This window comes from Typopeltis vanoorti, chromosome 3, assembly GCF_054136105.1.
Source record: "Typopeltis vanoorti isolate ZY-2024b chromosome 3, IOZ_Tvanoo_1.0, whole genome shotgun sequence".
NCBI lineage: Eukaryota > Metazoa > Arthropoda > Arachnida > Uropygi > Thelyphonidae > Typopeltis > Typopeltis vanoorti.
In genome coordinates, this window is record NC_143551.1 from 161,947,340 (window position 1) to 161,959,437 (window position 12,098).

Here is a 12,098-nt window from a genome sequence, read left to right on the forward strand (position 1 = left end):
CTGTGCTGCACTATTCAGATATAACACGGAGGCACCAAATCATCTGCAGGAGACCTAGGTATTGACTTGGGTGTTATTCTTAGAAGAGCAGCCACCACACTGCAATCTACTACAAATCATCCTCTGACTTTGCAGATGAGCATTATATTAATAGAAAGATGCTGCAAGTGGTTGATGAAGCTAAAGACTTAAGGGTAATAGTGGATAGTGAGTTAAAATTTAGAGGCCACATTGCCAAAGATAAGTGCAATGTTGAAAAGAGTGAGTCCTAACTTATAGGACTCTTTTCAACATACAAATAAGGAGGTAAGTTTTAGTGAGAGGAATGATAAGGAGGTCATTCCTCTCACTTTGTAAGACCTCGATGACACAACATCTGGACTCACAGATATAAGGACACAGTGGAAAAGCTTCAGCACCAGTTAACCAAAATGTCTGGATTGTGGAACTTTGCATACGAAGATGGACTGAGGGAGTTAGTCTTCTAAGTCTGACAGACAGGAGGAGGAGTGGGCAGTTTTTCATGAAGTAAGAGTGTGTGAGTGGAACATGTCAGAAGTTGCATCATGGAGCAAAGAGCTGTGATTTTACTGCAAATCAGAAAAAACTGCTACAGAAGTGTACCAAGACCTAGAAAAAAGTTTATGGTGAGCAGTGTCTGAACAGTGCACAGGTGATACACTGGTTTTCAACATTTAAAGAGGGGAGGGAGTCTCTGGAGGATGAACCATGCTGTGGACGACCAGTTTCTGCACAGACAAATGAAAATATGGTGAAAGCTAGAGAAATTGTTGTCCTTGACAGGTGAATAACCACTGGGCTACTCGATGTACAACTTGGTGTCAATAAGGAAATGGTCAGATCTTAGAAAGAGATTTACACAAGAAGATTTGCTCGAGGTTTGTGCTGCACACGTTGACACACAAACAGAGAGAGAGAGAGAGAGCACCAGGAGTTGCATGTTGTCAAAATTTTATCCATACAGTTGATCGGGATTGTGATGTGTTGCAAAGAATTGTCACCAATGATGAAAGTTGATGTTTTCAATTTGATCTGGAAACAAAACCAGAGTATGGAATGGTATGAAACATCTTTCCCCGGTAGAAGAAAATGAAGTTACAAAAATCATGTGTCAAGACAATGGTCTTTTTTTTTTTTTTTTTTTGGATGCTTCTGGAATTATCCACTGCAAATTTGTTCCTGAGGGCACCACAGTGAACAGTCATATTATTTAGGATTAATGCAATGTCTGTATACCTGCATGTGACATGTCAGGAAAGAACTGTTGCACGACAACATGCCCATACGTTGTGCGCTGCCTGCAAAGCAGTTTCTGGCTTCGAAGCTGATCTTTGTGATCGGCACATTCCCCTCATTCAGCAGATTTGACTCCCACAGACTTTTTTCTCTTCCCAAAGATGAAGTGTACTTTGAAAGGGGGAGTACTTCAGCAATTGAGGACATCAAATGTGATGTGACACTGAAGAAGGTTCCTGTTCAGGACTGCCATGCCTTCAAACACCTGTACAACACATGTAAATGTTGTGGAGTTGGAAGGTAATTATTGTGAATCTGTGTAATTGACAATTCCAAATTAGTTTTGTTTTGATATAATAATTATTGTCTCATTACTTAATGGGGACACTGTGTATGAAGTCAAATCAGCTACTACCACCACCACCACCACCCACCTTAGTCGTGCCTTCCACATAAGGAGCATTGGCATCTTACGGTAAATGTAAAACTAGGTATAAATGAGCACCAATATATAAATTTCTGCTTATCTGCACATGCTTCTGTTTACTTTTAATATGTCTGTTAACACTTTCATTGCCAAGCTGAAAATTGGAATTTCGTGTGGTGGCCAATTTTTTTTTTTTATTATTTTTATTTAGTTAGCGACGTCCATGCGATAACGCGTGATCGCCCGTTTGGTGAGAACTCGCATCACGCGTATCGTTCATTGCCAAGCTGAAAATTGGAATTTCATGTGGTGGCCAAATTTTTTTAATTTTTTTATTTAGTTAGCGATGTCAACGCGATAACGCATGATCAGCCGTTTGGTGAGAACTCGCATCGCGTGTTTGGCAATGAACATGTTAAATAAGCTTTATCCTTAACTTAAACAGATTTCCATGTTAGGAAAAACAAACAAACAAACAAAAAGTTTCTAACACATGATTTTCAGTAGCAACAGCCTCCCTGGAGTATGACAACAGTGGCCACAACAAACTAGGTGTTCTACATAAACTCAAGGTAAATAACTTACAAATAAGCACATAACACAACTTTACAACATTTTGGTGTGAAATCAGAGCATATGCATATCAATAATAAATAAAGTATTTAATTATAAGAGGTAATTAAGTTACTTTGTAATTCTTATACAAGATGTTAACAGATTATGTATCTGAAACAGAAGAGCAATGACTCCAATGATAAGTTTCCCATACTCTGCTCCCTCAGATGCCACTGCTTAAGTATACATGTATATGCAGGATGGTTAACACTTGGTTATAAGCATCACGTAAACTTATTCTGTAATGCTCTATCCTTTATAAGCTGAAGTTGCATACATGTCCATGAAAAGTGGAAAGGTGGAGCAGCAGTAATTACTAAATCTTTATGTTTTCCATTGTAATCCATTAATTTCACAGAGTGGAGATGCATCATGAGTGGAATATTTACAAGTCCTTTCATTCCATGAGGTAGATTTAGTGCACAACATAATGAAACAGGAAGAGGCTAAAATCAAAAAGTATATATATATATATACACACACATAAAGTTTCAATTTTTAAAAAAGTAATAATAAAATAGAAATTCCTGCTCATTATTATCCTAGGTTAATTTCATATTCATATTAATAGTGTATAATAAAATTTCCATCATTTTGTATTTTGGTTACAATTAAAAACAAACAAAAATTAAAAACAAATTAAAATTAATATTTAATTATAAGAGGTAATTAAGTTACTTTGTAATTCTTATACAAGATGTTAACAGATTATGTATCTGAAACAGAAGAGCAATGACTCCAATGATAAGTTTCCCATACTCTGCTCCCTCAGATGCCACTGCTTAAGTATACATGTATATGCAGGATGGTTAACACTTGGTTATAAGCATCACGTAAACTTATTCTGTAATGCTCTATCCTTTATAAGCTGAAGTTGCATACATGTCCATGAAAAGTGGAAAGGTGGAGCAGCAGTAATTACTAAATCTTTATGTTTTCCATTGTAATCCATTAATTTCACAGAGTGGAGATGCATCATGAGTGGAATATTTACAAGTCCTTTCATTCCATGAGGTAGATTTAGTGCACAACATAATGAAACAGGAAGAGGCTAAAATCAAAAAGTATATATATATATATACACACACATAAAGTTTCAATTTTTAAAAAAGTAATAATAAAATAGAAATTCCTGCTCATTATTATCCTAGGTTAATTTCATATTCATATTAATAGTGTATAATAAAATTTCCATCATTTTGTATTTTGGTTACAATTAAAAACAAACAAAAATTAAAAACAAATTAAAATTAAATTTTGGTTACATATTAAAAATGAGAATATTAGGAAAGAACTTGACATTGTCAGCATCCAGGAATGCGTTAGCAGAGCTAATCTCAGGTGGTATGGTCACTTAAACAGAATGGGCGAGGAAAGATTAGCAAAACAAGTGTTCTCTGCCAGGTTGGCAGCAAAACGACCCAGAGGAAGACCAAGATATAGGTGGATTGATACGGTACAAAGTGCCTTAGACGATAGAAATATAAGATCTGATATGTTGGAATTTTGACAAGTAACAGGCTGATTTGGAGGAAAATTGTAGATAGGAAGTTAGTAATGATGTAAATTTTTCATGTAGTACTATCATATCCTATACACCCCCTTGAGGGTATATGGCAGGAATTTGATGATGAATAAAATTTCCCAAGTAATCAAAAAAATGACAAAAGTAGGCTTTTTATCTATAAAATTAGATCACTGTAAATAATATGCATCTATCCATAATACACAGTGCCATTATCACAGTAGGTAAAAATCAAAGTCTACAATAAAAACAATTATGAAAAATAAAGACAGGAGAAAGACCCTAGCCAACATGGAAGTGTAACAATAACTCCTTTTTTACAATTAAATAATGTTTCTTGGCAATTAACAGTATGATTTCAGGAATGCAAAAAACTACAAAGTTCAATAAAAAATAAATAAATCCACTGATGCTTTTTATTTGTTTATGGGAATAAACAAGGCAGTTTTAGCACTATCTAACTTTTGGTGAATGAAGGCAGTCAGTCTCCACCATTAACCAATCAGAGATAGTTGGCCCAAGACTATTTACTAATTTTTAGCATTTAGTGAGGAGAGTATGGTAGACAAGTGCCATCATTTTGTGGTCCCTAATCCAGATATAACGTATTATTATTTAAAAATAACTTTAGGACTAAAACATTCATAAAATATTAGGATTGTATTAGTTGGTTGAAAATAAGTAATGCACCAACTAGTTTCACCACCTAAAATATAACTGGTAGCTTATTCAGGATTAAAAACATGACTCACAAAGTTGATTAAATGTTGAAAAAACATTACAAGAAAATAGGTAAAATTCATGCTAACCAATACCCATAAAAACATGCAACATGAATTAGCTGTCTGCAGTTAGTGATAAAAAGCGAATTGTTGGCAAAGTTGAAATCTCTATGTTAAAAGATTTAACAAGAGATTTCCATATGTCACTTAATATCAGTCTTTGGTTTTTATTCAATGATCGGTGCAAATGGATCACTAACTGATTTCTTCAGAAGTCGAATAAAAATTCTTTTCTATGTCTCCCCTCATCTTTTTATCCATCAGACTCTGCAAACTACATTCCTCAATCTGTTTCCCTACTCAACATTGCAGATACCAGAAACACCTTAGTCAATCATCTCTGAACCCTTTCCAATATCTCATCATACTTTTTTTGGGAAAAAAAAAAAAAGACAAAATCTGTGCATTATCCATATGCAGTCTGGTCAAAGCCTTATAGTGGAATCATAACATCTTTACAGATATTATGATTCCTAGATGTCAATGTTCTTCACATCTCCACAAGTCGGTATGGGGTTATATCATCATCTCATCAAATTCCTGATATATAGCCTCAAGGGGTATACAGGATATGATAGTACTACATGAAAAACTATATCATTACTAACTTTCCATCTACTATTTTCCTCCAAATCAGTCTGTTACCTGTCAAGACTCCAACATTATCAGATCTTATATTTCTATCTTCTAAGGCACTTTTTACTGTATCAATCCACCTATATCTTGGTCTTCCCCTGGGTCTTTTTCCTGCCAAACCACCTGAAATTAGCTCTGCTGATGCATTCCTGGACGCTGACAATATCAAGTTCTCTCCTAATATCCTTGTTTTTAATATGATATTGCCATTGATGCAATCTGTTCATGCACTCAGCATATCCCTAATCTTTCTCAGGACTCTTATATCTGCAGTCTCTAGTCTTTGGTCAAGTGTTTTACTTTTGACCCTGCTCTCAGATCCATAAGTTAAAATTGGCTTGAATACTGTCTTGTATGAAGCTAATTTAGTGTTTTCGATAATTACTCTCTTATTTCATATAAATTTATTCAGTTGATTCCCTACCATACCAGCTTTGTTGATTCTGTTGTCTATTTCCATATTTAATGTACCACCTTCACTAAAAATCATGCCTAAGTAGCTGAAATGTTTTACTTGTTCTATAGGTTCTCCATTCACAATGCAGTTGATATTTTTAATGTTTCTGCCTATTTTCACTGTCTTTGTCTTTTTAATGAGAAGATCAAGGAATAAGAAAAGTCTCATTGACTATGTTACTGTTAATAGCGATGTTTTCTCCCTGGTGCAGGACACCAGGGTATACAAAGGATTTGAAATTGGAAGTGATCACCATTTAGTCCTTCTTTGAGTGCCATCTCCTATCAGAGGTCGGCGACCACCTTGGCAAATTTTGAGTGATTCTCCACTATTCTGAACAGTCTCTCAGAGTTCATACCAGTCCACTGTCTGATATCTGCCAGCCAAGATTTTCTTCGTCTTCCTTGTCCTCTTCTTCCATTTATCTTCCCTTTTATAATCAATTGAAGTATCTTATATTTTTCATTACGAAGTAGGTGACCAAGATATGCAGTTTTCCTTCTTTTTATGGTATCTAAAAGTTCACGTGATTTCCCCATTTGTTCCAGTACTTTCTGATTGGACGTTTTTGCTGTCCATGGGATTTTTAGCATTCGTCTGTATAACCACATCTCAAAGGCTTCAAGTCTTTTTATTGATGTCGTCTTCAAGGTCCAAGTTTCTGCACCGTACAGCAGTACAGACCATACATAGCATTTAACCATGCATACTCCACGCTCTAAGTTTAAGTTGCGGTTACACCGTGTTGATTTCATCAAGAGAAAATTTTTTCTTGCCATTTCAATTCTAACTTTTATTTCCATTTCTGGATCACATTCTTCATTTAACCAGCATCCGAGATATTTAAACTTTGTCACTCTTTCTATTCGTTTCCCATTTAAAGAAAGTGATGTTAAGAATTGGTTTCTTGCTTACTTATGAGCATGAATTTAGTTTTGGTGATATTTATTTTTAATCCCATTTTTTCACTCTCTGCATTTATTAGTTCCAAAAGATTTTGAAGATCCTGAATATTGTCAGCCAGAAGAGCTGTATCATCAGCATATCGGATGTTACTGATGATTTCACCATTTACACTAATCCCGTCCTTTCTTCCTTCCAAGACTTTTTGAAATATGGCTTCTGAGTAGATGTGAAAAAGAAGAGGTGACAGCACACATCCTTGCCTTACTCCACGTTTGATGTTAATGGAGTCTGTAATAATGTCATCAACTTGAACAGATGCCTTTTGGTTCCAATATAAGTTTTCAATGATCCTGATATCTTTACCATCTAATCCAATTCTTTTTAATAGTACAATCATTTTAGCATGCTGGACTTTGTCAAATGCTTTCTTGAAGTCGATAAAGCAAATGAATATTACCTTGTTTTGGACAATACATTTTTGAAATAAGATCTGAGAACAGAAAAGGGCCTCTCTTGTTCCCAAGCCGTTTCTAAAGCCGAATTGGGTATCACACATTTTCTGTATATTCTTTTTTGAATTATTTTCAGAAACATTTTGAGAACGTGACTCATTAGGCTGATCATTCTATTGTCATTACAAGTTTTCGCATTTACTTTTTTAGGTAGCATGATGAAGGTCAACTGTAACCAGTCTTGAGGAATTATGCCTGTATCATAGATCTTATTAAATAGCTTTACTATGTTGTCACCTTCTAATAACTTTACTATTTCTGCTGGTATTCTATCTGGTTCTAGGGCTTTACCATTTTTAGCTGAGTTTAATGCACATTCTACCTCTGATTTTAGAATGCATGGACCTTCCATATGTTCATAAGTATTTTCTGGGTTCTGTGTGTTATCAGTAAAGAGTTCTTCTATATATTTCACCCATTCTTGTATTTTGTCATCCTTTTTGGATATAATTTCTCCCTTTTTGTTTCGAAGGATACAGAATTGTTTTTTCTTATATATACCTGAGGTATCTTTCATCTCTTTGTGTAGATTAAAATTGTCATGTTTTTCCTGTAGAATTTCTATTTCTTTACATTTTTCATTCATCCAGATTTCTTTTGCTTTTTTGATCTTGTGTTTAATAATTTTCTAAACCTCTGTATATTTTGTTGGATTATGATTTTTATATGATCTGTGTTGATCCATGAGAGAAAGAATTTCATCAGTCATCCAATTATCATTTAGTCCTGAGCAGGATAAAATTGAATTTCGTATTCAAAAGAAGAACATGTAAGAAAATTTTAAAGCAAATAAAAGTTGAGCAGCTCTCAGATGTGAACTGTAGACTAAAATACACAAACATGATTGAAAAAAAAAATGAAAGAGTTTGAGAACAGGAACCAAACCTTGGAAATTAAGTGGCAAGCCCTGATTGATTCAGCCAGAGAGGCATGTGGTGAGGTTGTGTGCAAGAATAGAAAAATCAGAACTCCATGGTGGACACAGAAAGTTAATGAGGCAGTGAAGGAAAAGAAGAAAGCATATCAAAAGTTCCTGTCAAATAAGTCAGCTTGTGCTCTTAGAGAATACAGAGACAAATGCAAGAAAGCTAACACTGTGTAAAACTGACCAAACAAAAGTCATGGGAGGACTTTCGCAAGAACATAGAAAATAAATATGAAGAAGGTGGCAAGATATTCTGGAGGATGTTGAAGAAGCTCAGAAATGGAGGAAAGAAGGCTATAAAAGGAATTAGAGATGATAAAGGTGACATGAAAACTGTAGAAAAAGATATCCTTGAAGTATGGAGTAATTACTTTGAAAAACTGCTAAATGAAACAAGCAGTGATGACAGCACAGTGGTAAAAAACACAGACCAGGCATGCAGCTAGGAATACATATCCATACTTGAAGTAGAAAAAGCCATCAAAAGCCTGAAATGCGGAAAGGCAGCAGGAATAGATGATATTCGACCAGAAATGCTCAAGTATGGAGGTACAAAAGTCGTACATGGCTGCACTGCATAATTCAGAAGGCCTAGACAGAGAGACAAATTCCAGATGATTGGAGTAGAGCTCTCATAGTACCCATATATAAAAAGGGAAATAAAACTGAATGTGAGAATTACTGAGTCTTCCTGGTAAGATATATGCAAATATATTTGAGAAACAGTTGAGAAGGATTGTATAAGAGAAGCTTGGTGAAGAACAAGCTGGATTCAGGCCAAATAGGGGCTGTCAGGATCAGATTTTCACTTTACGACAGATAGTTGAGTAATCATGGGAATATAACAAAGATCTGTATTTAAGTTTTGTAGATCTGGAAAAGGCATATGACAAAGTGCCAAGAGAGAAGCTATTCAATATGCTACAGTTATATGGTGTCAATGGGGCATTATATCAAGCAATACTTGGTCTTTATTTGAGTTGTAGAATTGAAGAAAGTACAGAAAGATGGTTTAATGCTAAATCTGATGTCAGACAAGGATGTACATTAATTCCCTCTCTTATTCATTATCTATATGAATCACATTATAAAGCAAAGTGGTATTAAACATGATATCAAAATTGGAGATGTTCATCGCAGCTCTTTGCTTTATGCGGATGATGTTATAAATCCGCTACAAATAAATAAATAAATCCGCTACAAATCTGCAAGATTCCCTGACTAAATTGAATAACTGTTGTAATAGATATGGTATGAAGGTCAGCATTAAAAAGACAAGGACAATTAAAATAGGCAAAAACATTGAAAATATCAACTGCATTGTAAATGGAAAACTTATAGGACAAGTAAAACATATCAGCTACTTAGGCACGGTTTTTAGTGAAGATGGTAAATTAAATATGGAAATAGACAACAGAATCAACAAAGCTGGTATGGTAGGGAATCAACTGAATAAATTTATATGGAATAAGAGAGAAATTAGCCAAAACACTAAATTAGCTGTACACAAGACAGTGTTCAAACCAGTTTTAACTTACGGATCTGAGAGCTATGTCAGAAGTAAAACACTTGACCAAAGACTAGAGACCGCAGATATGAGAGTCCTGAGAAAGGTTATAGGCGAGAACAGATTGCATCAATGGCAATATCATATTAAAAACAAGGATATTAGGAGAGAACTTGATATTGTCAGCGTCCAGGAATGCATTAACAGAGCTAATCTCAGGTGGTAGTCACTTAAGCAGAATGGGAGAGAAAAGATTAGCAAAACAAGTGTTCTCCTCCAGGTTGACAGGAAAAAGACCCAGAGGAAGACCAAGATATAGGTGGATTGATACAGTACAATGTGCCTTAGACGATAGAAATATAAGATCTGATAATGTTGGAGTCTTGACTGATTTGGAGGAAAATTGTGGATAGGAAGTTAGTAATGATGTAAATTTTTCATGTAGTACTATCATATCCTGTACACCCATTGAGGGTATATATCAGGAATTTGATGATGATAAAACTGAATGTGAGAATTACAGAGATATTTCTCTACTGAGTGTTCCTGGTAAGATATATGCAAGTATATTTGAGAAACGGTTGAGAAGAATTGTGGAAGAGAAGCTTGGGAAGAACAAACTGGATTCATGCCAAATAGAGGCAGTTAGGATCAGATTTTCACTTTACGACAGATAGTTGAGAAATCATGGAAATATAACAAAGATCTGTATTTAAGTTTTGTAGATCTGGAAAAGGCATATGACAAGGTGCCAAGAAAGAGAAGCTATTCCAAATGCTACAGTTATATGGTGTTAATGGGGCATTATATCAAGCAGTACTTAGTCTTTGAGTTGTAGAATTGAAGTACAGGAAGATGGTTTAATGTTAAATCTGGTGTCAGACAGGGATGTACATTATCCCCTGTCTTATTCATTATCTATATGGATCACATTTTGAAGGAAAGTGGTATTAAACATGATATGAAAATTGGAGATGTTCATCTCAGCTGTTTGCTTTATGCGGATGATGTTATAGTTCTAAATAAATCCTCTACAAGTCTGCAAGATTCCCTGACTAAAGTGAATAATTGTTGTAAGGGGTTATATTGCTAGATTAATGTGGACGAGATATTTCATAGAATGGGTAGAGATGGGAAGAACAGAGACCATCCCTGGAAGGAGGATGTGAGGAGTAGGTGTTTTTTAATGAATAGTGGTAGGAATGCACTGCCTGAAAGTGTGGTGAGTGTTGAGACAGTGAATGCATTTAAGTCATGGTATGATGAATTGCACGTGTCACAAAAACATTCATAAAAAACATGCCTTAAATGGTTATATACATTAAATTAAACTAATAAAACCAACATGTATATGATTTATATAAGATGATATACATTGATACTCTGCAAAAATTTAAAAAGGGAGTTGCACTTGATGAATCTGATAAAATCTACATGAGTAGATCAGATAAAACTGATAAAATCTGATAAAACCTATGTGAATGGGCTCAGACAGATTATGAATACGACTAAAATAATGATTGTACTCATTGACAAAATGAGAGCAGTGTTGGTTAGAACATGATTGATGATTAGCCCAGTTATACACTACTCACACAGACACATGTCACCACTTCTCAATAAGAAAGAGTATGACAATGACCTATATGTAGCTGAGAAAGAACAACTTCATGATCAGATCCCTGAATTGATTAGACCAGGGGTCGGCAACCTGTGGCTCCGGAGCTGCATGCGGCTTTTGAATGAATAATTGTGGCTCTTTTCATTATTAAATGATCTAGAAGTAAAAAGAAATATTTTGTAGGTCAAATGACCCTTAACCATATGTTGATACTCAAAAAACATCATTTTACCTGGCACAATCAGCCAGGCAGAGCGCTACTTTGTAGCGAAAATTAATCGCTACAAACTAAATTAATTTGTAGCGAATGGCGATCGCTACGATCGAGCAGTTGGCTCGGACACATTTATGATGTCACGCTAGGCTAGCGCTATGGTAGCGCTTGCCTGTCTGAACGTGCCCATTGTCTTCTCATATAGTGCAGGTGTGGTATGTAAATCTGCTCACTTTGTTAAAATAAGTAAAGGTTTTGTAGTGGACGTTGCCATGCTTTTATTTACTGGTGATTGTGTTAGGTAACGTGAATATTGTAACATTCAATTAAATATTAACAAAATAAAAATATTTTTATAGTATTTAAAATGTCAGCAAAGAAGAGAAAGATAGAACAAGAAAATCGGGAGTCTAAAAGTGAATGGACCGAAACCTACACATTTGTAGCAAATACACCAGGATTTCCAATGTGTTTAATATGCCATGAAAAGCTTTCAAATAATAAAAAATCAAATATACAAAGACATTTTTTAAATAAACACGTTACATTTGACAAAGCATATCCACGGGGATATGAAAGAAAAAAGGCAGTAGAAGAGTTGCAACACAAAATAGATCTAACTAAATGTTCATTTTCCAAATCGATAAAAGAATCAAGAAATACAACTATTGTTAGTTTTGTGGCCATTCAAGAAATTGTTAAACGAGGAAAACC

The 12,098-nt window shown here is 34.9% G+C and overlaps 2 protein-coding genes across 3 annotated transcripts in view; one reads left to right on the forward strand and one right to left on the reverse strand.

Moving 5' to 3' along the window:
- Positions 1-12,098, forward strand: part of LOC150108711 (uncharacterized) — a 374,396-nt gene that overhangs the window by 305,158 nt on the left and 57,140 nt on the right. The gene's annotated exons all lie outside the window — the stretch shown is intronic.
- LOC150108712 (mitochondrial mRNA pseudouridine synthase RPUSD3-like) overlaps positions 2,973-12,098 on the reverse strand; it is a 216,560-nt gene continuing 207,434 nt past the window's right edge. The window contains exon 8 of the mRNA XM_090390945.1: positions 2,973-3,350. Coding sequence (XP_090247071.1) covers positions 3,129-3,350 — 222 coding nt within the window. The 3' untranslated portion in view covers positions 2,973-3,128. The remainder of the gene's footprint in view (positions 3,351-12,098) is intronic.